Source organism: Sus scrofa, chromosome 1 (assembly GCF_000003025.6).
Source record: "Sus scrofa isolate TJ Tabasco breed Duroc chromosome 1, Sscrofa11.1, whole genome shotgun sequence".
NCBI classification, from domain to species: domain Eukaryota; kingdom Metazoa; phylum Chordata; class Mammalia; order Artiodactyla; family Suidae; genus Sus; species Sus scrofa.
The window spans coordinates 209,722,718-209,746,634 of record NC_010443.5 but is presented as its reverse complement, the minus strand read 5'-3'; the positions used below and the strand labels follow the sequence as shown (position 1 = coordinate 209,746,634).

General features: G+C 35.5%; 1 protein-coding gene across 2 annotated transcripts; it reads left to right on the top strand.

The window, feature by feature from the left end:
• TYRP1 (tyrosinase related protein 1) lies at positions 1,494-20,937 on the top strand. 2 transcript variants are annotated; one of them, XM_013993569.2, is made up of 8 exons: positions 1,494-1,596; positions 2,021-2,485; positions 3,635-3,957; positions 6,982-7,186; positions 10,892-11,059; positions 13,247-13,426; positions 18,640-18,786; positions 19,629-20,937. In XM_013993569.2, exons 2-8 carry the CDS (start codon positions 2,026-2,028, stop codon positions 19,832-19,834), a joined length of 1,689 nt encoding a protein of 562 aa, XP_013849023.1. In that variant the 5' UTR covers positions 1,494-1,596; positions 2,021-2,025; the 3' UTR covers positions 19,835-20,937.

Sequence of the window (23,917 nt, the reverse complement as noted above, 5' to 3'; positions counted from 1 at the left end):
AGTTCCCATCACGGCTCAGTGGAAATGAATCTGGCTAGTGTCCATGAGGATGTAGGTTCAATCCCTGGCCTTGCTCAGTGGGTTAAAGATCCAACAGTGCCATGAGCTATGGTATAGGTAGCAGAGAGAGCTTGGATCTGGTGTTGCCATGGCTCTGACATAGGTTGGCAGCTGCAGCTCCAATTCAACCCCTAGCCTGGGAACTTCCATATACTATGGGTTTAGCACTAAAAAAAAAAAAGGAAAAAAAAGTGTCTGCTCATTAAAGTGTACATATATAGAACTGATGATATCATTTTTGTGAGTCTAGTATCCTAGAGATCCAGGGCCAAAAAAGAAAAGGGACTTTTGGCCTCTATGCACAGGACAGATCACCATAACCAGGATTGTTGTGTTTTAAAAACATTTTAGGATATATCCTAATATGTATTCATATTAATAGATTATTGTACACATAAAAGATCAAAACATAATAATAAATTTTAAAAGAATAACATGTTAGATTTATAAATATAAATCTTAATAACCGTGGCTTCGTATGGTTGTGATAAATCATGCTGATAGTCTGGCCAAGGGGCTATGAACAGGAAATACTTGTTCTTTTTTATCTTAATTTATAGGCATAGCCTTGACTAACTTTTTATTTGTAACCATACATCTAAATCCCTTATATAGGTTTCTGGACAATTTTACGGCTGAGAGTCAAATAAGACAGGTAACCCTGATCATGAATTCTGATAACTTCTATACAGTAATTATATATTCCAAACTAAAGATTCATTTAGAAGATTGATTCACTATGCATGGGTTCTCAACCCCAGAAGAAAATTCTTTTTGAAAATGAATCCCTTAATTTTAGTGTCATTAACTTAAGCCTGCATGCAGAGAAGGTGGAAATGAATAAGCCAAGTAGTGGTCACTTTCTAAACAGACGTAGCAGTGACTCTGTGATGCTTGCCACAGGGATGAACACCACCCCAAATGGAAGTAAGGTGTTGGAGGACACAAATGTCCATACCAGCAGACCCAGTGATAGCCAGCATCATGTGAGTTTGTGTAATTGTAGCTGATCCTTCTTCTACTTCATTTATTCTCTCTGGAAATTATAAGAATGGTAGCGTCTATTTTGAAGATGGAACAAAATCAAAACCTATCATCAGGTACAAGCACTAGCCTAGCCCTTTATCACTAAGAAAAGGTAAGTAATTTCACTTTATCCTTTAAAGATATACTATCAAAGTTGAAAATAAAATCTCTACAATGAAAACAAAAGTCCTCTAGTTTCTCTGACTTGTTGCATTCCAAATTAGTGTCTCTGACCTTTTCTTAAAACTTCAAGCATCACCAGGAAATCAGTGGGAAGGCAATCATGTGCTAACCAAATACTTAAAGGGCAGAAAAACTCACTGAAGTGAAAGAGGATTAGTAAAGAGTGGAAAAGAGGACCAGCCCCTCCCAGTTTGGGTGAACAGATTTGGGATTAGTTATCAGGCAGAAACCCACAAGCAATTAACAGCTCTGACATCAGGGGACAAGCAAATATAAAACACTCAGTTCTAAAAGAGGTTCAGCAGAGAATCCCCTCAGGAGTTCAAGGTACTGGAGAGAAACTCTATGGGAAGTGGGTGGACTCCCGCCAAAACTCCACTAGGATATGGGGGACTTTAAAACATGGAAATTAACTTGCTAAAAATCTGCTCTCAATGCTTCTTTCAGCTTTATAGATAAATGTAATTAATGGTGGTGACCTGCTAATGAAGGCTTTTGACATTCAAGATAGATATTTTTTTAATATAGAAAGAAATTTAAAATGAAGAAAATTAAATGATTAGGATGGGGAATTTAATTATGTAGGAACTATACGTTTCAAATTTTTAGAGGTAAATTACTATTTTTATGATTTTTTAAAATGTCATTTTACAGATATTAAAAGCATTTTAAAGGTGGGTGGGAAGGGGCTCATACTAGTTATAATGGTACAAAAATTCATGCATAATCCATTTGTTTTTTTCCTTTTCAGATCGAATGTTATCTACTCCTTGGTCTCTACACAAAGGGCTACAAACCAAAGCCTCATCCTGCACCCTTGCCTCAAGCAGGATGAAAGCTCAGAAACTCCTCTCTCTGGGGTACACTTTCTTGCCTCTGCTGTTTATTCAGCAGGCCTGGGCTCAGTTCCCCAGAGAGTGTACCACCATTGAGGCTTTGAGAAGTGGGGTATGTTGCCCAGATCTGTCCCCACTGTCTGGGCCCGGGACTGACCGCTGTGGCTTCTCCTCAGGGAGGGGCAGGTGTGAGGCCGTGACAGCAGACTCCCGACCCCACAGCCACCACTACCACCATGATGGCAGAGATGACCGAGAGGGTTGGCCCACACGGTTCTTCAACAGGACATGCCACTGCAACGGCAATTTTTCAGGACACAACTGTGGGACTTGCCGTCCTGGATGGAGAGGACCTGCCTGTGACCAGAAGGTTCTCACAGGTAAGTGGGTTTGTGAATGGATCCACAGTCCTGCAAGGGACTCAACCCACTTAATAGACTCCTGAGTCACTGAGCTGGAAGAACCCCTAGAAATAAGTCATCAAGGTCAAGGCTTACTTTTTGCAGCTGAGGAAATTGAGGCTAAGTGAGGCTAAGAAATGTATCTGATGTAAAGAACTGAAGTTGAAGCTCAAATCTTGTGATTAAAAATGTTTCCTTCTAAAACACTTGTGGAGCAGCCACTTTATGCTAAGAACTCTGCTAGGTGTTTATGACTGGACTTTTCAGCAACTTCGCAAGGTAGTTATGTTAATTGTCCTAAGTCAAGTCCAAATAGTTGGTGCATGGGAAACCTGGAATTCACATTGAGACCTGTCCAGCGCTAACCCTTGAGCTTCTTCTGCCATCCTTGCTGACCCCAAAGACATTTCCCACTATGATGATTAAGTTTAGCCATTTGAGATGATGAGCCTGGCCTGCAGGCTAAAGAGCATTAACTGCAGGCTACAGAGTAATACAGGCTACAGAGTAATAAACGACAAAGCTTTAAATACCAACAGCCTCCAATAATGCCTTGTTCTCTGTGTGCCAAACATGGGACCAAGAGTTTCCGTGAACATTTACTGAGTCTTTGTTATTAACTAGGCTCTGGTCTAAGTGCTTTTTATGTGTGTATTCTTTAATCTTTATAACTGTATGAAGCAGATATCTTTATACGTATTTTACAGATGAAAAACTGATGCTTAGAGAAATGTGCACAGTCATAGAATAAGGCTCTTAACCATTTTGCTATAACACATACTATAGTTTTGCAAAATGTGTGATATTAAAAAGGTAGAAAGCTTCAAGAAAGATGCCAGTAGTGAACAGAAATAAATAATAGAGGATCACAGAATTATAAAGTTCATGCATGGTAAGGTTAAGGAAAGCTCATATAAATCCTAGAGAAAGTTGGAGAGAGAACAAGAGAAGGGAAGGGGGGGTGAAGAAGGGATTTTGCAACAGGTATTTTTTAAAGCATAAAATGATGTGAGTATACACACTAATTGCCATGAATGGGTAAATGCGACATGGCATTACAAGACCATTAGGCTCATTTTCATGCCCACCAGGCATATGTTTTCATGCTTGAATCTTGTATCCCTAAAGTCAGGAGAAACCTACTGGACCTAAGTACAGAAGAAAAGAACCATTTTGTACGGGCCCTGGATATGGCAAAGCGCACAATGCACCCTCAGTTCGTCATTGCCACCAGGAGATCAGAAGAAATATTGGGGCCGGATGGCAACACACCACAATTTGAGAACATTTCCATTTACAACTACTTTGTCTGGACACACTACTACTCAGTCAAAAAGACTTTCCTTGGGGCAGGGCAGGAAAGCTTTGGTGAAGTGGATTTCTCTCACGAAGGACCTGCCTTTCTCACATGGCACAGGTACCACTTACTGCAGCTGGAGAGAGACATGCAGGTATGCTAAAACATTGCCATGTTCACACCATTTATAGAGGATGCAGCTTGTTTGCAAGTGCTTTTAATGCTCTGTGTTCTGAATGATCCAAAGGTGCCATGACAAATCAGTTTCATGAAATTGATCTGCCATGGGCATTTTGTTAAATTTCTCCTATACTAGTTACTTCCTTCCTTATCAATTAATCTTTATCCTTTGTGAAATGAAAAGAGAGTTATATCAGTGATGAGGAAGCCAACTGAGACATGTGTGGGTGTGAATTAAAATACTGGGCATAACTGCCAACTTTGCCATTGAAAAAAATGATCCTCATATGGTATGCAACAAAGGAATCTCACTTGATAGTTCTTTCTCTTCATATATAAACCAATACCCCCTCCTGGTTTAGATGAAGCAAGGGGCCATAAAGTTTTAGTCATCCAAACCCCAAAAGTGTATATGGCTCATCATACCAGTTAATGATTCTTTCTGGTATGGCACAGGCTTTAAATTATGGGGAAAAAAGTACATTTAGCTTATATTGTCTTTTTTTTTTTTTTTTTTTTTTTTTTTTTTTGCTTTTTGGCCATACCCATGGCATATGGTGGTTCCCAGGCTAGGGGTGGAATTGGAGCTGTAGCTGCTGGCCTATACCACAGCCACAGCAACGCAGGATCCAAGCCACATCTGCTACCTACACCAGAGCTCACAGCAACACCAGATCCTCAACCCACTGAGCAAGGCAAGGGATAGAACCAGCAACCTTATGGTTCCTAGCCTGATTCGTTTCCTCTGTACCACAACGGGAACTCCTATATTGTCATATTTTAACTGAACTGCATTTTTTCCATGCCCCGCTCCCATACCACTTTGAAACTTGTGGTAGAAACCTACTGAAAACATCCCATTGGTCAGACATCATTTTAATTGAAAAGGCTTTTTAGGCATAAAGTGAAACTCAAACCAAAACAGTTATTGCTTGCTTATTTTTAAGGAGATAGGCTAAAACCATGGCACCTTTGGATCTGAATGATTTCCCATTGTTTATTTTATTGATTTTCTCTTAAGAAAAGCATTGTAATTTTAAAATGAATTTTTTAATTATTAGATCTCAGCTAGGAAATCCACAAATAAAAAATTGTCTTCTATGTAAAACAACACCAATGAATCTCCACCCCAAATTAAAATCTAAAAATTAACTGAAAAATATCTGAGGGCAGAAGAAATACCTGCGGGCAGATTCATTTATTGATTTGCAGTGCACTTGTGTCCAGGGTTATCCGAGAAAATAAATGGTAAGAAAGTGGAGATTTAATGCACTAAAATACAGAACAAAATATTCACATGTAAGTGGTCCATCCATATGCAGTTTGATGATTAAATGAATTCATCTGATACTCTGAACTTCCTATTTTATAGCTCTGATTTCAAGTAAGATATGTAGTAGATTATGAGTAGATAAATCTGTCATTTGTAATCAAATCCAGATCTTCCTGCCTTCAAATCATTTTCCCCGTGGGCACACCAAAATGAAAGGGCAGGTGGAAAGTATTTAAAAGCTTCAATTTTGTCTGGGTAAACTTCAGCCTCTACGACTTGCATTTTTAAAACCCAGCAGCACAAGGGATCCAACAAATTACAATCTAAATGTAATGCACCACTGAAATGCCACATGAATATGCTCCAGCTCTCAAATGTCACTTGCTGAACCACAAACTGACTCTTAATGATGCCCTGGAAGCTGTCACCGATTTGGGTAAGCCAAACAATGGCTTCTAAACAAGGACTCTAAACCCCTGGAGATCAATAACAGGGGATACCTTAAAAGCTTTTGACCCTCTAAAATACCCAGAGGACAAGGAAATGCTTCCTAGAAAGGGTTGAAAGTAAAAAAAAACAAAAATGTACTAAATGCTTGCAAGGCAGGATAAAACAATGGCAATCCCTTATGTATACCCCAGACTCTAAATAAAACTCCCCACAGGCCTGAATCCATACATAAATATATGTTTTTAAGGAACCAAATAAAATGAGCATGTGATCTTGAGCCCAGCATTTTTTAAATTGTTGAGATCAGAGCTACATGGAAACTAGGTCCCTGGTCTAAAGCACAGTGCACACAAAGAAACAACCTGCTTCCATTTGGCACTTTCTGTCTGTATGAGTTTCAGGCCGAAGCCTGAGTCTTTACAGTTTAGATTGTGAAGGAGGGGTCTCTAAATAAAACACCTTCCTTGCCCAGGCAGATAAGGCGAGTTTGAAAGAGTCTCTGCAGTCTGTGGCCAAACCAGAATCTAAATGCCAAGAGCCTTTCCAGTTACATTGAAAAGCAGAAACAAAACAAAAAGCACTGCTTCACATAGCATATTTCAAGTCTGGATCTGGCTACAGACCCAGAGTTAGTGATGCTCAAATTAGAGATGGGAATATGGAGGGAGGTGGAAATGCCGAGTAGAAGCTATTATTGATAATTTCTGGTATAACCAATAGAAATGTAATTATCCACCAAAAGACGAAATGGAAGATACCTCCCCAAAGCATTTGCAGAAACTTCTGTATAATGAGTGGAGTTGTATCCCCTCCAGTGCCTAAGTGACTTCTTGTGGTAAATTAAAGGCTTTGGTAAATAAGCTATTTAAGTTCTTTAGCCCTTCAGACACCAACACCCTAATTTCTAAGTGGCTGGAAGGAACTAGTAGAAACAAACTGCCAAGGAGTAAACTAAAAAAAAGGGAGACTCTTTGGGGGTCGGGGGTCGGAGAGAAGGTTCACCTGCAGCGTGTGGAAGTTCCCAGGCTTGGGGTCAAACCAGAGCTGTAGACACTGGCCTGTGCCACAGCCCCAGCACCGCAAGATCTAAGCTGTGTCTGCAGCCTACACCACAGCTCACCAAAATGCTGGATTTCACAACCTACTGAGTGAGGCCAGGGATTGAACCTCATGGATGCTAGTCAGATTCATTTCCTGCTGCTCCATAACAGAACGCCCACAACGGGAGGATTTAAAACAAGAGCAGAGATTGCTAACTGAGTTTCTGTAATCTAGGAAATGTTGCAGGATCCTTCTTTCTCCCTCCCTTACTGGAATTTTGCCACTGGGAAGAACACCTGTGACATTTGCACTGATGACTTGATGGGATCAAGAAGCAACTTTGATTCCACTCTTATAAGCCCGAACTCTGTCTTTTCTCAATGGCGAGTGGTCTGTGAATCCTTGGAAGATTACGATACCCTGGGAACCCTTTGTAACAGTAAGTTCCAACTGATATCTAGGATGCAGAATTCCCTACTAGGTAAAGTGATGAAATGTGCTGCCTGAAGGCCCTTCATTCAACTAAGGGCTTCAGACTAAAATCTACTTTTTTAGGGAGAATTGATGTACAGATATCCACTCAGCACCTGGCATAGTCTGGGCAACCTAAGGTGATCTAGGGGAAAAAAGAAAGTCCCTATACATTTTTCTGTTGCTTTTCTCCAGCAATTTGGTTAGTGCTTTGCTCACTTTCTTATTTTGGAAACATCTGTTTGTATTCATTAATCCTCTTAGTGCCCTCAGCACTGGCTAGTGGTCATGTGTCTTGTGTTGGAATTTCACAGAAAATGTGTTTCTAGGAAAACTGAAATATGCAGAAAGAACTGGAAGTGCCCCGGAAGTAAAATATACATACTACTACTACTACTTGTAGTAATAATAATTAGTAGTCGTATATAATAGTCATTACTATTATTTTGTTATTTTACTATGTTAATCTAATCAAAAGGTTAAAAACCAAAAGGGAAGCAATATGGAGGATACCTTTAAGAAAAGAAAGATACTGTACAGAACACATTTGCCAACTAGCTCTTTCCAGGTTTCCCAAAGTAAACATAGAAAGAGAATGCTTAACCACTTGTGCTAGCATCCTTTCTCCAGTGATCTGAATGCCCTCTGCCACAGGTCAAATTTCTGCCATATGTAGATCTGTTCCTGTGGAGCTTTGTGTTCTCTTCCTTGGATTATAGTTTTATCATTTCCCTTGCTACAAATACAAGGTCTTAATTATCAGAGTCTTATTATCCCATCTTATTTTTATTCTTCAGGCATGTGTGACTATTTTGAACTAATGTTCTTGAATATAAAAACTAGATTTATGAGAATTTATTTTTTATTAGTATAGTCCTAACATTTATTCTATATATACTCTTTTAAGCATCAAATATTAAATTACTTTGTGAACTTAAGAGAATATTTTAAATAGAACAAAGAAATTAGGTAGATTTTTTTCATCGTTAGTTTATTTAGCTGTGTATAGGGATAAGAGAAGTAATATCATATAAAACTTTCTTCTGTAAAATTTAAAAATTAGAATAAATTTTTATTTCTTCGTTGTGCTGAATGAGTTGTCCCACCTTGTGGCAGGGAAATGAGAATGAGATCAGCATATCTTTAGATATCAAAACATTCATTTTTTCTGACTGGGATGTTTTATTTTGGCCTGGGAGTTTTCCAGGTATTTTCTGATCATACCAAAATTTAGCAAAATTTAAATGGGTAAATGAAATTACATCAAAGGAGACAAGAAGAAAGGGTAGAAGATTGTATCACAATTTTTCTTGTCAATTAATATAATGTCTCATCTGACACTTAGTTTCATGAAATATTAAAGTTACATATTTTAGGTAAAACGATTGTCACGTTTACCCCTTGCCTTAATTTGTGATGTAAATACTAAGCATTTTCTTTATCAAGAGAGTGAAAGAAAAAAAGGAAACTTACATTTTATACAACACATATTACAGGTCTGATATGGTCCAAATGCTTTAGTGAGATATCTGTTTAGCTCTCATAGTAATTCTTTCCTCTCTCCACTTTTCTTCTTGAATGAAATTATCCATGCCTGTGGTTTCACTGATCATCTTTTACAGGACACCCATACATGTACATCTTTATATAAAACTGTGCTAAGACACCCCATGCTTATGTTGTCATAGGCTTTTGGGACAGCATCTAGCCAATATTCCATAAATGCATCAAACTCAGTGTACTAAAAGAGTTAATTATTGGCACCTAATATTCTTTTAGCCACTAATAATATCATCTTTGATTCATCATATGAAAAAATAGGCTCTTTTTTCATAATCGTTCTCAGATCTAATTTCTACTTCAGATACTGTGAACTTTCCATTCATTCCTCCATGCAAATTCCACAGACCTCCAATCCATCCATAAGATGTTAATAGGTGCAATGACAGTTGGCTGCATGCAAACAAATTTAAAAATCACTGGATTAAAATTAAATGGGTTTAACCAGTTGCTTTACTTGTCAGAATTCTCTACTATGAAAATCCATGAAGGCAAATTAGACCACAGTGTTTCGAAAACCCATGTAATCAATACTTTCTTCTTGGGATGTATTGATAGCTCTCCGAACAGTAATCCACAAACCACCAGTTTGAACTGATAGTTTAACGGGTATCGTTTGAAAGTTTTAATGATAATGTATATCTAAAAAATATACATGCAGTTTCCAGTCTCAATATAGGCATATGTTTTATTTTTGTTTTCTATAAATAAAGTCAGGTATACTAATTCATCAAGTACTGATCATTATGTTAATTATAGAGCATGCAATATAGGCAGTTTTTTGAATGAGCTAAAATAAATATAAGTAGACGTTACAGTATCATCTCTTCTACTTCGTTGGATTATCCTCTAGGGCACAAACACTCCTTCCTGGAGACTACTGGGACAATGTAATGCCAAATGTTCCTAACCAATCTCTTCTCCAACTTTCTAATGAATTAAACACAACTTTCTCATCTCGCTTTTTGATTTCTTCACAATACGGTTCTGGTATAGCTTCCTATCTTTCTCACCATCTACTCTTGCCTTACATTGCCACTCTACACACCACCCCTGCCCCCGCAAGCTATTCCCCAGACAGGCCCTCTTTTGCAGTCAATCTGATTTTTTTCCCTATATCAACATGCACTGAACAACTACTTAGCTTCTACTATATCCCGGGCACTGTGTCAAGACTGGGGGATACAACAGTTACCAAGAACAGTTTTTGCTCTAATGGGGCTTATAGTACAGATAGAAAAAATATCATTTCTTATTACCTCTGCCTAAAATGTTTGCATTGTAAAATTTCTATTTTACCTATGGAATTTTTCTTAGTCTTTCAGGGCTCTTTGCAAATTTTTCTTCCTTAATGAAGCCTTCCTAAGGCCACCTAACTGGGTAGAACTGATCTCTAGCCTCTCTCCCCTTACCTCCCCTGAGGCAACCAAGTATCCCTAGGAGTACATATTATCCCTAGTATCACAGATCTTTGTTTACCTCTTTGTCTTATGGTAGCTCTATATTTAGTTTTCTGAGGTACCTCCATACTGTTTTCCATAGTGGTTGTTTACCTGTTTGTCTTAGTGACCTTCAAATTTTTTAATTGCTTCTCATTTTAGTTGCTGAAAAATACTTGTTGATTGAAATACAGACTACTTCCCAAAGAGATTTAAGATTGTTTTGCTTTATTTCTCTGAAGGCTTGAAACAGACAACATTCAAAGACAAAATTTCTCATATGTGCGAAATAGGGATTTCAGCATAGAATTTTGGTTTATAAGATTATTTTGAAAAAATTTTAATTTTCCATGGAGTTTCCATTTTAATGCACTCTCATGAAAGAAGTATATGTTGATTTAAAAAAATCTTTGTTTAGGACCTCTTTCTTTTATTGGGATCCTCTTTTTCTTCACATGATTTTTTATATCATATATTTTCCCTATTCACAGAAGTTGGACATGATAACTTAGATTTTTCTCACTTTAATGCCACTAGGTATGCATTTAAAAATTTTCCCTTCTACCAAGAAAAACCTCTCATTCAGTCTTCATGTTATGCATTAAAAATGTAAAGAGCAATGATAAGATCTCTAAGTGTCCTATAAATATTCACATACCCCATCTTTTCCCCAGGCACTGAGGGTGGGCCAATTAGGAGAAATCCAGCAGGAAATGTGGCCAGACCAATGGTGCAACGTCTTCCTGAACCACAGGATGTCGCTCAGTGCTTGGAAGTCAGTTTATTTGACACACCTCCTTTTTATTCCAATTCTACAAACAGTTTCCGAAACACAGTAGAAGGCAAGTAAAAGAAAATGGTGCTTTGAATTGATCGAATTGTCACAGGAAATGGAAGTATTCAAATTCAGATTTCTTTGAAAAAGCTTTGAATGCCATGTTGAGCCTGTCAGTTGATGTGAAAAGTGCTGCCAGTTAGGATATAGTCACAATTCTCTGCTCAAAAAGAAAAAAAAAGAACTTTCTTAAAGAAAAGTGTAAAACCATGAAATTCCTTTTAATTATCCAAAGAGAAGGGCTTGGAAACTGTTTTCCATTCTCTTAAAATACCTAAAAGGTATTTAAACTCAAATTTCTGTGAGGTGGCTGGTCAATATGTGTATAACTATATCAAATTCTAGTATAGACAAATAATATTCAAGATGACACATTATTAATTTTGTTCTTAAAAACATAATAAAAATTCTGAATATTAGTTGACATCTAATAAAGCCTGCTTTGTTCATATTGTTTTATTTATGTATCATCCTGCAGTTATTTTTAAAAATCCATAGAAATTCTAACTAGCACCTAAAGACATTTAATTTGGTTTTCCTTACTTAATTCAAAGTATTTTAAAATGAGAAATGAGATCCAAAGTAGTAAACTGGATTTCCAAAGGTATCCAGCTAGTTATTAACAGAGCACAGATTCAAATCCAAATTTTCTAAGTCCATTGTCTTAAAAAAATAAATTTTGATACTTTTAAATCATGCGTGACAAATATTTAGTTTTAAAAGAATAGAATCACAATTAACTATATTATAAACTTATTACTATCAAATTTTACCTTAAATATAGCATTGCACATTAGATGCCTCCCCCCATAACTAAAAGGAAATATACCTCTTCCCCTATGATCTAAGATGCTTGATGTATAAAACTGATCATTATTTTCAATTATCTCCCCTTTTATCATAGAAATTATACAACATTCTTTTCTAACTTGATGTTAATTTTAATAACTACATATGAATGTACTGACTTGAAGATAACTCATTAAATATCACTATATTTTGATTAAGCTGGTGTATATAAACTAAGGCTGTAAGTAGTGATTTCATAAAGAATTTGCAGATTGTGTCAAATTGATGCCCAAACAAAAGACAAATGGTTCTCATTTCCTGACAGAACAAATGAGAAGACTAACCCCATCCCTATACATTTTAGGCAATCTTTAAATATTTTTTGAGTCAAAAAACAATGGAATAAATACGTGAATGGGTAACTATAATTGTATAACTGAATTCAAAATTTTTAAATTCTAATCTTGTTATAATATCCAGCCTTTTCCTGCTCTTCCTTCTTTGGTCCTTCAAGCCAACTGGACACACTTAAAAGGCAATCCCACATCAGAGACCTCTGTTGTTGTTTATGATCTATGTTTGTCTTCTCCCTAATATATATGTAATAAACATATACCTATATTATATGTTATAATATATACAATCAATATAATACAATATGGGAAATACATATTCATTATATATTATATATACACACAATGTGGAAAATGTATATACTACATGTAATAGACATATAATGTATGTATTATATATGTGAAATAGAAATATATGTATAATATGGAAATATATATGGAAATATATTTGGAGAAGATATATAGAGAGAGAATGAGATCATTATCAAAATTCTATAAATGTTTTGACAGCAGTCTTTTAGATGTTTAAAACTAATACAGAGATGATAAGAAAGCTCTGAGAAATTGTAACTTCTCCAGAAAAATAGTTTTCTAAAAATAAACATGCTGACAGTCATTCAAAAGGAGTAAGGCAGGAGACTAAGGTAACATCTGGCAATTTTAGTTTCAGGACAATCAGATCGGTGTTCTCCCAATTGTATCAGCAGTTTTTGTAGAAGCTAGAGACTTTCACTGTCTTATTTCCATGTAGACCAGTGTTAGCCTTGTCAAAATAGAGTGTGCTATATATTTTGACTGGTGTCTTTTTCAGGTCATTATTTTTTACCTAGAGGCTACATTTAGATAGTCATACCACTTGCTTAAAACTAACCTAGCTCACAGTATAGCAAACGAAAGTCACCAACAATAGGTACAGAGAAGCAATGCGATTATACCAAGGTAAAAATTGGCCTGACAAGCTTAGGAAAAATTGTTTCCCAATATAATCACTGTTTTTGACTTGAAAAATAAGATATTTGCATTGTTTTTACTATTCTTATTTTTGTATCTAGGTTACAGTGATCCCACAGGAAGGTATGACCCTGCTGTCCGAAGCCTTCACAATCTGGCTCATCTATTCCTGAATGGAACAGGGGGACAAACTCATTTATCTCCCAATGATCCTATTTTTGTCCTTCTACATACTTTCACTGATGCAGTCTTTGATGAATGGCTAAGGAGATATAATGCTGGTGAGACTCTTTCACTTGATTTTTGCAGGCTCAGCAAAGGAGATTGTTCAGATGGCGTAGTTATCCGTTGAGGCTAAGCACTTGACACATTTAAACTAACCTTTGCAAAAAGGATAAAATGGCTATAATATCTTGCCATTTCCAAATATTCTAAACCACTTGGAAGAAGCAGAGAAGTAGTCTCTCAGAAAAGTAATTCTAAGATGATACTTATTAGCATTCACTAGACTAAAAAAGGTAATCCCTTCTTTTTACCATGTGAAGATGACTACCACGTTCCTGTAATTTTTTTTCTCATATCTTCCAATGAACATCCTCATTGCATTTTATTATGAATGCAAAAACCTTAAAGAGTTCTTGATACCCTCAAAAGAAAAATCATACTCACAATCCAGTTTTGATTTTTACTACTTTATGGCCTCTCACAAACAGAAATTTTATTGAATTTGAAAAGTTAATGCTGGTTTTTATATCACACCAAAGAAATTCTCTTAAGTTCACTTTAATGCATTTTTTAAAATATTATTTAAAAGACTAATTTCTCTTCACTTCTACTCAGCTGAGAGGCTTATATTACTTTTCAAACAATGAATGGGTTTCTACTGGTTAAAACATCATAAAGTTTCATATTTATAATGTTTTAAATTTTGGTTTTTGTGCCTTTACTTCATCATGCACATAACATAATATTGGGGATTATCTCTTGATTCATCTATCTATTCATCTATCTCTTATTTCCCTGTGTGTGTGTGTGTGTGTGTGTGTGTGTGTGTGTGTGTGTACATGTATTGTACATGTATAACATAAGTATATAATATGTAAAATATATATATATTTACACATACAGTACAAGCTTCTAATATAGCCCGGTTAGTACCATTAATTGATAAATTGGTCAAAATAGTTTGTTACATCTGAAAATCATTTTAAAATAACTTAAATATAAATATTTATTCATGTCATGTGTCAACCTGATATGAATTCATTGATTGGAGCTTCATCTCATTTTATATACATACATACAACTATATTGAATTATCTATAATTCACAGTTTCTTTAAAGTAAAACAAGATTTTAACAACTCTCATGATGCAATCTGAGTACAGTATTATTCTAAATTTTCATGTTTCCTTAACCCTTTATAATCACATTTGCCCATTCCAAACTCTATAGCAGTATTGCAGCCATTCATACTTAACAAATCTTTCCAAAGCAATTTACTTATTATGAAAATGACATCCTTCTCTTTTTGAAATCCTAATTATCAATTTTACAAATGTTTTGTTCAAGTACAAATATTTTACAATGTTTTGTTTTATTTCAACAACAAACAACTGGAGTTAATAGGTTTAGGAATTAATGAAACAAACTATTTTGAAACATGCACTTTTGAAAACTAGACAGCAATATATAAACCGTAGTTATCCAGGCATTCACAAGGCCATGGATGTTAGTTTTTCAGAGAAAATAAAAATCTTGGGTAACCTGGCAAGTCTTTTAAGTGGATCTTTCTTTCAACTATGAAAACATATATTCCTTTGCTTTGCATATTGTGATTGAAAGTATAGTTATTTCATATTCCTAACAATTTGTTAAAAGTTATCCAGATCTTAATCTAAAGGCCATTAATGAACCAGAAAAATACCTCTGTTTCTTATTTTCCTCCTGATCCCTCTGTACCACACATAGCATAAAGCCTCTCACTGGGTGCTACTGCTGGTAGAATTATGAAAATTAGATAACTAATCTGTAGCATATTTCTGATAAAATGTGGCCATAAACTTATAGAACAGGCTAATATAAACACTTATAAATAGTATGAAAGCTAGCCTGAAACAATTTTGTCACCTTAAATTTTCCACATACAGGCAAATATTCCTTAGAAAACAGTGTCATGAGGACAACTGCTAGAAAAAAAAAAAGATTGGAAGAATTTCTAAAATTTTTCATATAGCAGAAGTATTTATTGAAAATAAATCTACGAGTAGAGAACGAAATTATTTTTCAAGATATATCAGGAATTTCTTTTAAAAAGTAAATTTCTTTTAAAATATGCAAATTTCTTTAAAAAGTATAGCATTATAGAATGACTAGGATCAGAATGAAATAAGAATTACATTTTATAACTGAAGGAAATTACCATCATTCACACTGCAATGTCCACTACAGAATCCTCTCATTAATAAGAGATGACACAATTTAGAGCCTCCATACTCTATTTAATGTTAATTTTTATTTGCTAACATATGTATCCAGGTAAACATGTAATTTCCTTTTTAAAATTTTTTAGTTAAATTTTTTTTTAATGGCCTCACCCATGGCATATGGAAGTCCCTCCACCAAGGATGAATCCAAGCCACAGCTGCCAACCTATGCCACAGCTGTGGCAACACCAGATCCTTTTAGTCAAAGAGCTGGACTAGGGATCCAGCCCAGGCCTTCGGAGAGACCCAAACCACTGTAGTCGGGTTCTTCACACACTGTGCCAACAATTTCCTTTCTTCAAACTAAAAATCACATGAATTAAGTATTACATATAGTAACCTGGAAATTCAGCGCAATTTATTAACCCAGTTGTTCAGTGCAATTTTCGGAAGTAGTTTATACATGTCCCAGACCAATCAACCAATCACCACTTTATGGTATTACACCCTGAAACAAATGTAGAAAACACACACACACACACACACACACACACACACACACATACACACACACTTAAATCTTATACAAATATGGTTTGATTCTGTATCTTGGGTTTTGTGAATAGTGCTGCAATGAAGAAGAAAATGCAAATTATTTCTTCTAGATAGGGATTTTATTTCCTTTGGCTATATAGCCATAAGTAGGACTGCTGGATCATAAAATAGTTCTACTTTTATACCTCCAAACTTCTTTATGTAATGATTGTAGCAGTTCCCACAAATAATGCACAAGTGTATCTTTTTATCCACACCTTTACCAGTACTTGTTATCTCTTGTCTTTTTAATAATAGTCACCCTAACAGATATCTCATTGTGGTTTTTGATTTGCATTTTCCAATGATTAGTTGTGTTGAGCATTTTTTCATATGCCCATTGGCCATTTGTAAATCAACATGTTGTTCTCCCGAAATATATTCAATTTTTATTTGTCAGTTATGCCTCAATGGGGCTTGGAAAATATTATTTGAGCACCTGCTGTTTCCTAGGCATTATTCTAGGTATGAGAAAAAGAGTAGCATACAAAACACACAAAAATATTGTCCCTCCTAGAACTTTCCAACCTGTTGATAGGACTGACAATAAGCATATGTAAATAAATATGTACGACATTAGATAAGAGAAAGTCTTTGAAGACAAAATCAGGAATGGCAATAGGGAATTCTGTGTCAATATATGGGGAAGATCGTTCCAAGACAAAGGAACAAAGGAGCCACTGTAGCTAAAGCAGAGTTGGGAGTAGGGAAAAAATGGAAGGAGATAACAAGGTTAGAGGGAAAAATGGGGTCAGGCATGCAGATCCTGAAGGGCATTGGATTTAACTCTTCAATGAGCAAAGAGATGGGGAGCCATTGAGGATTTGATATAAGTAACATGGCAATCCAATTGTTATTTTTACTACTATTCCTCTATTGCTCTACTTGGTTCAATGGGCATAGATTTTTTTATACAACTGAAAGTGAACAAGGGTGAGACTGATCAAGTCAGGGTTCAATAAAGATAAATAGGAAGTTTCTGGAGTTTCCATTGTGGCTCAGCAGTAATAAACCCAACTAGTATCCATGAGGACTCAGGTTTATCCCTGGCCCCACTCAGTGGGTTAAGGATTTGGTGATGTCATGAGCTGTGGTGTAGGCTGAAGACATGGTTTGAATCTGGTGTTGCTGTGGCTGTGGCACAGGCCAGAAGCTGCAGCTCCGAGTATACCCCTAGCCTGATAAATTCTATATGTCATGAGTGTGACACTAAAAAGACAAACAAAAAAAAAGAAAGGAAAGAAAGAAAGAAATAGGAAGTTTCAAAAATTATTTAATGATCACCTTTAATATCTAACTTTAATAAATAACTGGTGTAAGTTCCTTGAGGGCTGAATCTTATGCTGTTGCCCAGATCAGCCGCTGGCACTAGTAGGAACTCAAGTGGTTCTAATAGCTAAATTATTAAGTAGCAATGATTCATTGTAAATTTGAAATCGCTCAATTTTAAAGTAACTAAATTTCAACTTACAAAAATATAAACACTACCTGCTATTTCTATGATAAATTTTCTTCAGAGTTAATGCTGTATCACTCTTTTAATCCATAAAGACAGAAATTCACTAATAATATAAATGTCCAAGATTTCTATTTCAGTAGAAAGATGAGAGGCAATAGGAAACAAATAGAATTCTAAGCCCTTGATTTAAAATGTTAAGTGATTCTTGCTAACAGAGTAAAACCCAGGGAATAAGTTCATATTTATTTCCCTAAGAGTAAATAGAAAAAATGAAAACTACATAAGAGTTCCACTGTGGCTCAGCAGTAATGAACCCGACTAGTATCCATGAGGATGCAGGTTTGACCTCTGGCCTTGCTCAGTGGGTTAAGGATCTGGCATTGCTGTGAGCTGTGGTGTAGGTCGCAGATGCGGTTCAGATCTGGAACTGCTGTGGCTGTAGTGCAGGCCCACGGCTACAGCTCTGATTTGACCCCTAGCCTGGGAACTTCCATATGCCTCAGGTGCAATCCTAAAAAAGACCAAATACAAAAAAATGAAAACTACAAAACAGAAATATTCATAGTTGACGACAAACTTCCAGTGGATACACTGTCTCCCAAATTTAAATTGTAAATCTTATAGATGATGCTATAGCAAATTATAGGTCCATCTTTTCTTTAGCTTTGAAAAATAAATTTTATGAAATTTATTCAAAGTAGTTTCTATAATTTAAAAGTGAAAAAAAAACCCTAGTAATCATCATAAATGAGAAAATACTAAAACTTCCTTTCTTTTTAAACTTTCTTCTTCTATTGGATGATATGTAGTGCTGCACTCAAAGCATCTGAGCTCTGTTTTATGTAATTCCCTGTTCTGCTGCTGTGAAAATTTTGTATTATATCTTTGCTAAGTGTAAAGTATGAAAGAATTTTTAATATCATCCTCAAATATTTGGGGTCACCTTCAGAACATAATAATGTGTTAATACTAACTTTATTATATCTATTAATAAGGTGTCTTTGACATATTTTAGATATATCCATATTTCCACTGGAAAATGCCCCTATTGGACACAACAGACAATACAATATGGTACCATTTTGGCCTCCAATTACCAACATAGAAATGTTTGTTACTGCTCCAGACAACCTAGGATATACTTATGAAGTTCAATGGCCAAGTGAGTACTGAAAATGTATTTTTTACCATGGAAATTTCCAAAAGCAAATTCGTTACCCCTAAAGTAAACAGTTTTCTGAGGTAAAGTAATCCAGTTTTCCACTTTAAAAGCTTTCATTGAATTTTTATTGGGGGACAGAGAGAGTAGATCTAACATTTGTTGAGATCCATTTGACCTAGTATTGAACTGATTACATAGCACATTATTTCATTTAATCCTTACAACCCTCTCAGGTAAGTATTAAAATACTCATTTTATAGATATGGAAGATGAGGCTTAGAGGGAGTAAATGTCAAAGATCACATTTCTAGTAAGCATAGAGAATGAGTTTTGAGCTGGACTCTATGTAATATGCCCTAATTTTTCTATTACATAATGTTATTTCCATTTATTAACACTATAGAAAAAGAGATGGAATAAGATATTCAGCTATTTTTTTTTTTTGAGGTTTTAAAATTTAAACTTTCTTACTTAATTTTAAATCCCTTCTCCACAAAAGCAGTAGGGCATGGTGGATTTGGATCCTGAAAGACCTGGGCTCCAAAACCAACAGTACTGCCAATTAACTCAGTGACCTTGGGCAAATGACTCAAATTCTGAGCCATCACTTCCTCACTTTCAGAATGAAAATAATAACTATACCAATAGGTCCCACTTATTATGAGAAATTAGGAGGTGCCTTCAAGATGGCAAGTGCTTTAATAGGCAATGTAGCCAATAAAAATTAAATATGAAGATTTCTGTAAAGTGCTTGGAACTATGCCTTCATTTAGGTTATCCACTTTTTTGGTGGCAACCATTTCACTATTTTATTTTCTGCTTTCATTTTATTTTTCACATAGGTCGGGATTTTAGTGTTTCTGAGATTGTTACCATAGCAGTAGTTGCTGCTTTATTACTGGTTGCAGTCATTTTTATGGGTACCTCTTGTCTGATTCGTGCCAGAAGCAACATGGATGAAGCAAATCAGCCTCTCCTCACTGATCAGTATCAACACTATGCCGAAGAATATGAAAAAATCCAGAATCCTAATCAGTCTATGGTCTGATGATAGATGACATATTCTCTTATGCATTAGTATCATAAAACCACTTGGTTCAAAAATAATAGATGAGTTACTAACTACAGTGTCTTTCATTCTGTTACTTCATTCCTTATGCATGCACATGTTGGAATTAAAAGCTTAGTTATTATTTTGCAGAACTGGGGAAAGTCACTCTCTTTTCAACGGTTTCTATTTCTCAGCTCTCTTTAGAATGATGGGTGGCACCATCTAGTATTTAAGCAGATAGTGTGAAGATTTTTGGTATGTTTTAAAGGTCAACTATACAACAATATGAATAACTTTGTGTACTTTCTTTTTATTGCAAAGTAAATCTCTGATAAAAATACATGAGTAGGACACAAATGAATTTATTTATGAAACAGAAACAGACTCAGAGACCTAGAAAACAAACAGACTTCTGGTTACCAAAGTGGGGAAGGGGTGAGAGATAAATTAGGAGATTTGGATTAGCAGATACAAACTATTACATATACAACAGAAAAAAAACAAGGTCCTATTGTATAGCACAGGGAACTATATTCAATACCCTGTAATAAACTGTAATGGAAAAGAATATGAAAAATATGTGTATATATGTATAACTGAATCACTTTGCTGTATACCAGAAACTAACACGACATAGTAAATCCACTATACTTCAATAAAAAAATTTTAAAAAACATAAGGAGGCATTTCTACAATGTTAAGATATAAATACATTTTCATTCATTGACAGTGAACAACTGATATAAAGGAAGCTACACTTGTACTTAAAATTAATTTTGTGAAGTTATAAATGGGATCCCAATCAACTTTTTCAAACTTGTCTTCCCATTTGGGAATCATACTGTTTAGTCTAAGATTCAAGGGCACAATAAATAACAATCTTTGCCACACTTTGGAGAGGTAAATGATTTATTTTGTTAAAAGATAGTTGGTGGTGCCTTTGTTTTCAACTGCATTCTTCTACTTTTCAATTCACTACCTACAATATATTTTACCTCACAATTTCTCTTCTAAGATCTTAGAGATCCACAAAGAAAGCATAAAGGTAGAGAAAATGTGTGATAGTGCTCTACAAATAGCACTTGGTTCATAATGTTGAATTCAAATACCATTCTCTTGTCATTTATCAGCTTTCTTTTCAAAATAAAATATTAAAATATTATCTCATCAGTCCGCCTTTTCTGTGCAAATCTGCAGGAAATGTCATTCTTTAAGGTCGTCCTATCTTTTAACAAAATATTTTTTCTCTTTTTGATCTTGTTCTACTGAAACAATATTCTCAATGAAGAACTCCCATAGGCTACTCACAGTGAACAATCATTTTAATTAAAATCTGTAAAAAGAAATAATATCAATAGTGATCGTACTATAGAAAACGGGTAGTGTGATATTCTCAATTCAATAAACAAAAGCAAGATTAAAGTTGTATACACCTAACTGGTTACTGGGTTTCCCTATATTAAGTAACCGTAAGGCACATAAGATAAGCAGACAAAATGTATTAGTGAGAGAGAAAATATATAACAGTTATATTGTTTTAACTTTCAAAGAGCATTATACAACTTCTCAAATACATTTTGATTTATTAAAATATTATATACTCAAAGTTTTTCAGATAAATTATTGTAAAATGTAATATTTCTTTTTATAAAAATATCAATGAAACTAAGTTCCACACTCGATTTTTCTTTTTTTTTTTTTTTTTTTTTTTGCCTTTTAGAGCCGCACCTGTGGCATATGGAAGTTCCCTGGCTGGTGTCAAATAAGAGCTGTAGCTGCCAACCTATGCCACAGCCACAGCAATGTTGGATCCTTAACCCACTGAGCAAGGAGAGGGATCGAACCCACATCTTCATGGATACTAGTTGGGCTTGATACTACTGAGCCACAGCAGGAACTTCCACACACTTGATATTTTTGGAGATTTACTAAGTACTCATTTTATAAACACATATTAAGCACGCACTGGGGATCTGGGGAGGGAAAAACCAGGAACATGAAATTGAGGTCACATTTGACTGGGGCCTTAAGGAATGCCAATAGATTTGTCAAATATTAAGTGTAAATTAGGTCATTCCATGCAGAAGTGACAGCATGAGCAAAGTCACAGAAGTGTGAAAGAACATGGAACATTCAAAAATATAAACCAGGTCACTGTGGTTAAAGCATAGTTCACATGGAGGGGAATAGAAAGATAAATTGATAATCAATCTGAAGAAATCTGGGGGAGTTCCCATTGTGGCACAGCAATCTGACTAGGATGCATAAGGATGTGGGTTCAATCCCTGGCTTCGCTCAGTGGGTCAGAGATCTGGCATTGCTGTGAGCTGCAGTGTAGGTTGCAGACATGGCTCGGATCCTGCATTGCTGTGGCTGTGGCATAGGGCATCGCTGTAGCTCCATTTTGACCCCAGCCTGGGAAGTTCCATATGCCGCAGGTGCAGCCCTAAAAAGCAAAAAGAAAAAAAGAAAGAAATCTGGAATGCATTCTATAGGTAAGAGGGAACAGGGCAGAATCACAAAGTGTGTTTTATAAAGTTAAAGGTGGTGGTAATATTTGCAAATAATGTTTATTAAGAATGATTTGGAATGGTGAGAGTAGAAGCTAGGAAACTAGTTAGTATCACATAGTTCATGGCAGAGAGGAGACCCTGTCCCAAAACATAAGCATTAATTCTAAAAAATCCTGACTCTAAGAGAGAGCTACACCCAGTATCTTATAAATATAGCTTTGATATTCTCTCCCTCAGTGTGTTGCTTTATTTTTCTTTCACTTAAAACATTTCTCTTTATTTTATAGCTCTGTAAGGTCTTATGAGTTATCCTGATCAGGTGACCATTACTCCTTCAAAAATATGCTATATTATTCACTGCAAATAATATTCTTTTGTAGTCTTAGAGATTTTCCACTCCTCTTTCAGTGTCTTCTTATAAAACACAGCAAATGCACTCATTGGAAAGCACATTGTACACCACTTAAACCAACTCTTTCCTGTTGAATAAGCAGCCAATGCATGCCAATGCCACAAAGTGAGCTAAGCTTTATAGTCTAAACAGAGTAAGTAAAAAATGCCTAGTTGGACCTTCCTATACAATCAAAAATGAAAAGCTATTACTTTTGTGTCCCTCTGAAGTTATATCTTCTTTCATGGAAGCAGATTTCAGAGATAAATCACAGTTCCATGTAATCTTTAAAACTGGAAGAAGGACAAAAAGGTTTGTCTATTAAAATAACTGTTCCAAGGATTGGTTTTGAAACTTTTGTTCTGAGCTCAGTCCATAAAGACCCAATAACATCATGTATTTTGTTCTTTGCCATTGTCTAGTCAAAATTTTTATATAAGCAACCAATCAATGGAAGATCAAGTTGGGCTGAGAAAGCTAATATGAAATAGAAAAAAATATTCATAATTTTTAAAAAATTACAGAAGTTTTAAAAAACATTTTAACAGGAATTAACATTTTGTGGCACAGTGCAGATGAATCCGACTAGTATCCATGAGGACGTGGGTTCGATCCCTGGCCTTGCTCAGTGGGTTAAGGATCTGGTGTTGCCATGAGCTGTGGGGTAGGTCTCAGACTCTGCTCAGATCTGGCATTGTTGTGGCTGTGGTGTAGGCCGACACTTGAAGCTCTGATTCAACCCCTAGCCTGGGAACTTCCATATACCAAGGGTTCAGCCCTAAATAAAGACAGAATAAATAAATAAACACACACACATATATGTGTGTGTGTGTGTGTGTGTGTATACATGTATATATTAACAAACCAAGAAAAGAGCTTGATAGGAAGGAGATGAAATTTAAAAGGAAAAATGCAAATATCTTACACTTTAAAAGCATGATTGAAAAATCAAAGGGTAGAACAAGATAGAAACTTGCAGATTTTTGTGGATTTGAAGTTCAGTATAATCCAATAGTGAAATCAACCGATAAAAGGGAAAACACTATGTGGTTGATAAGGAGGAAAACATACTACGCAAGTACTAAAGTATTATGCTTCATTAGTACTGAAACAAATCTTCAAGGTGTCTGAGTCACATGTGGAGTATGGATTCAACTTAAAGGAAATAGTTTAAGA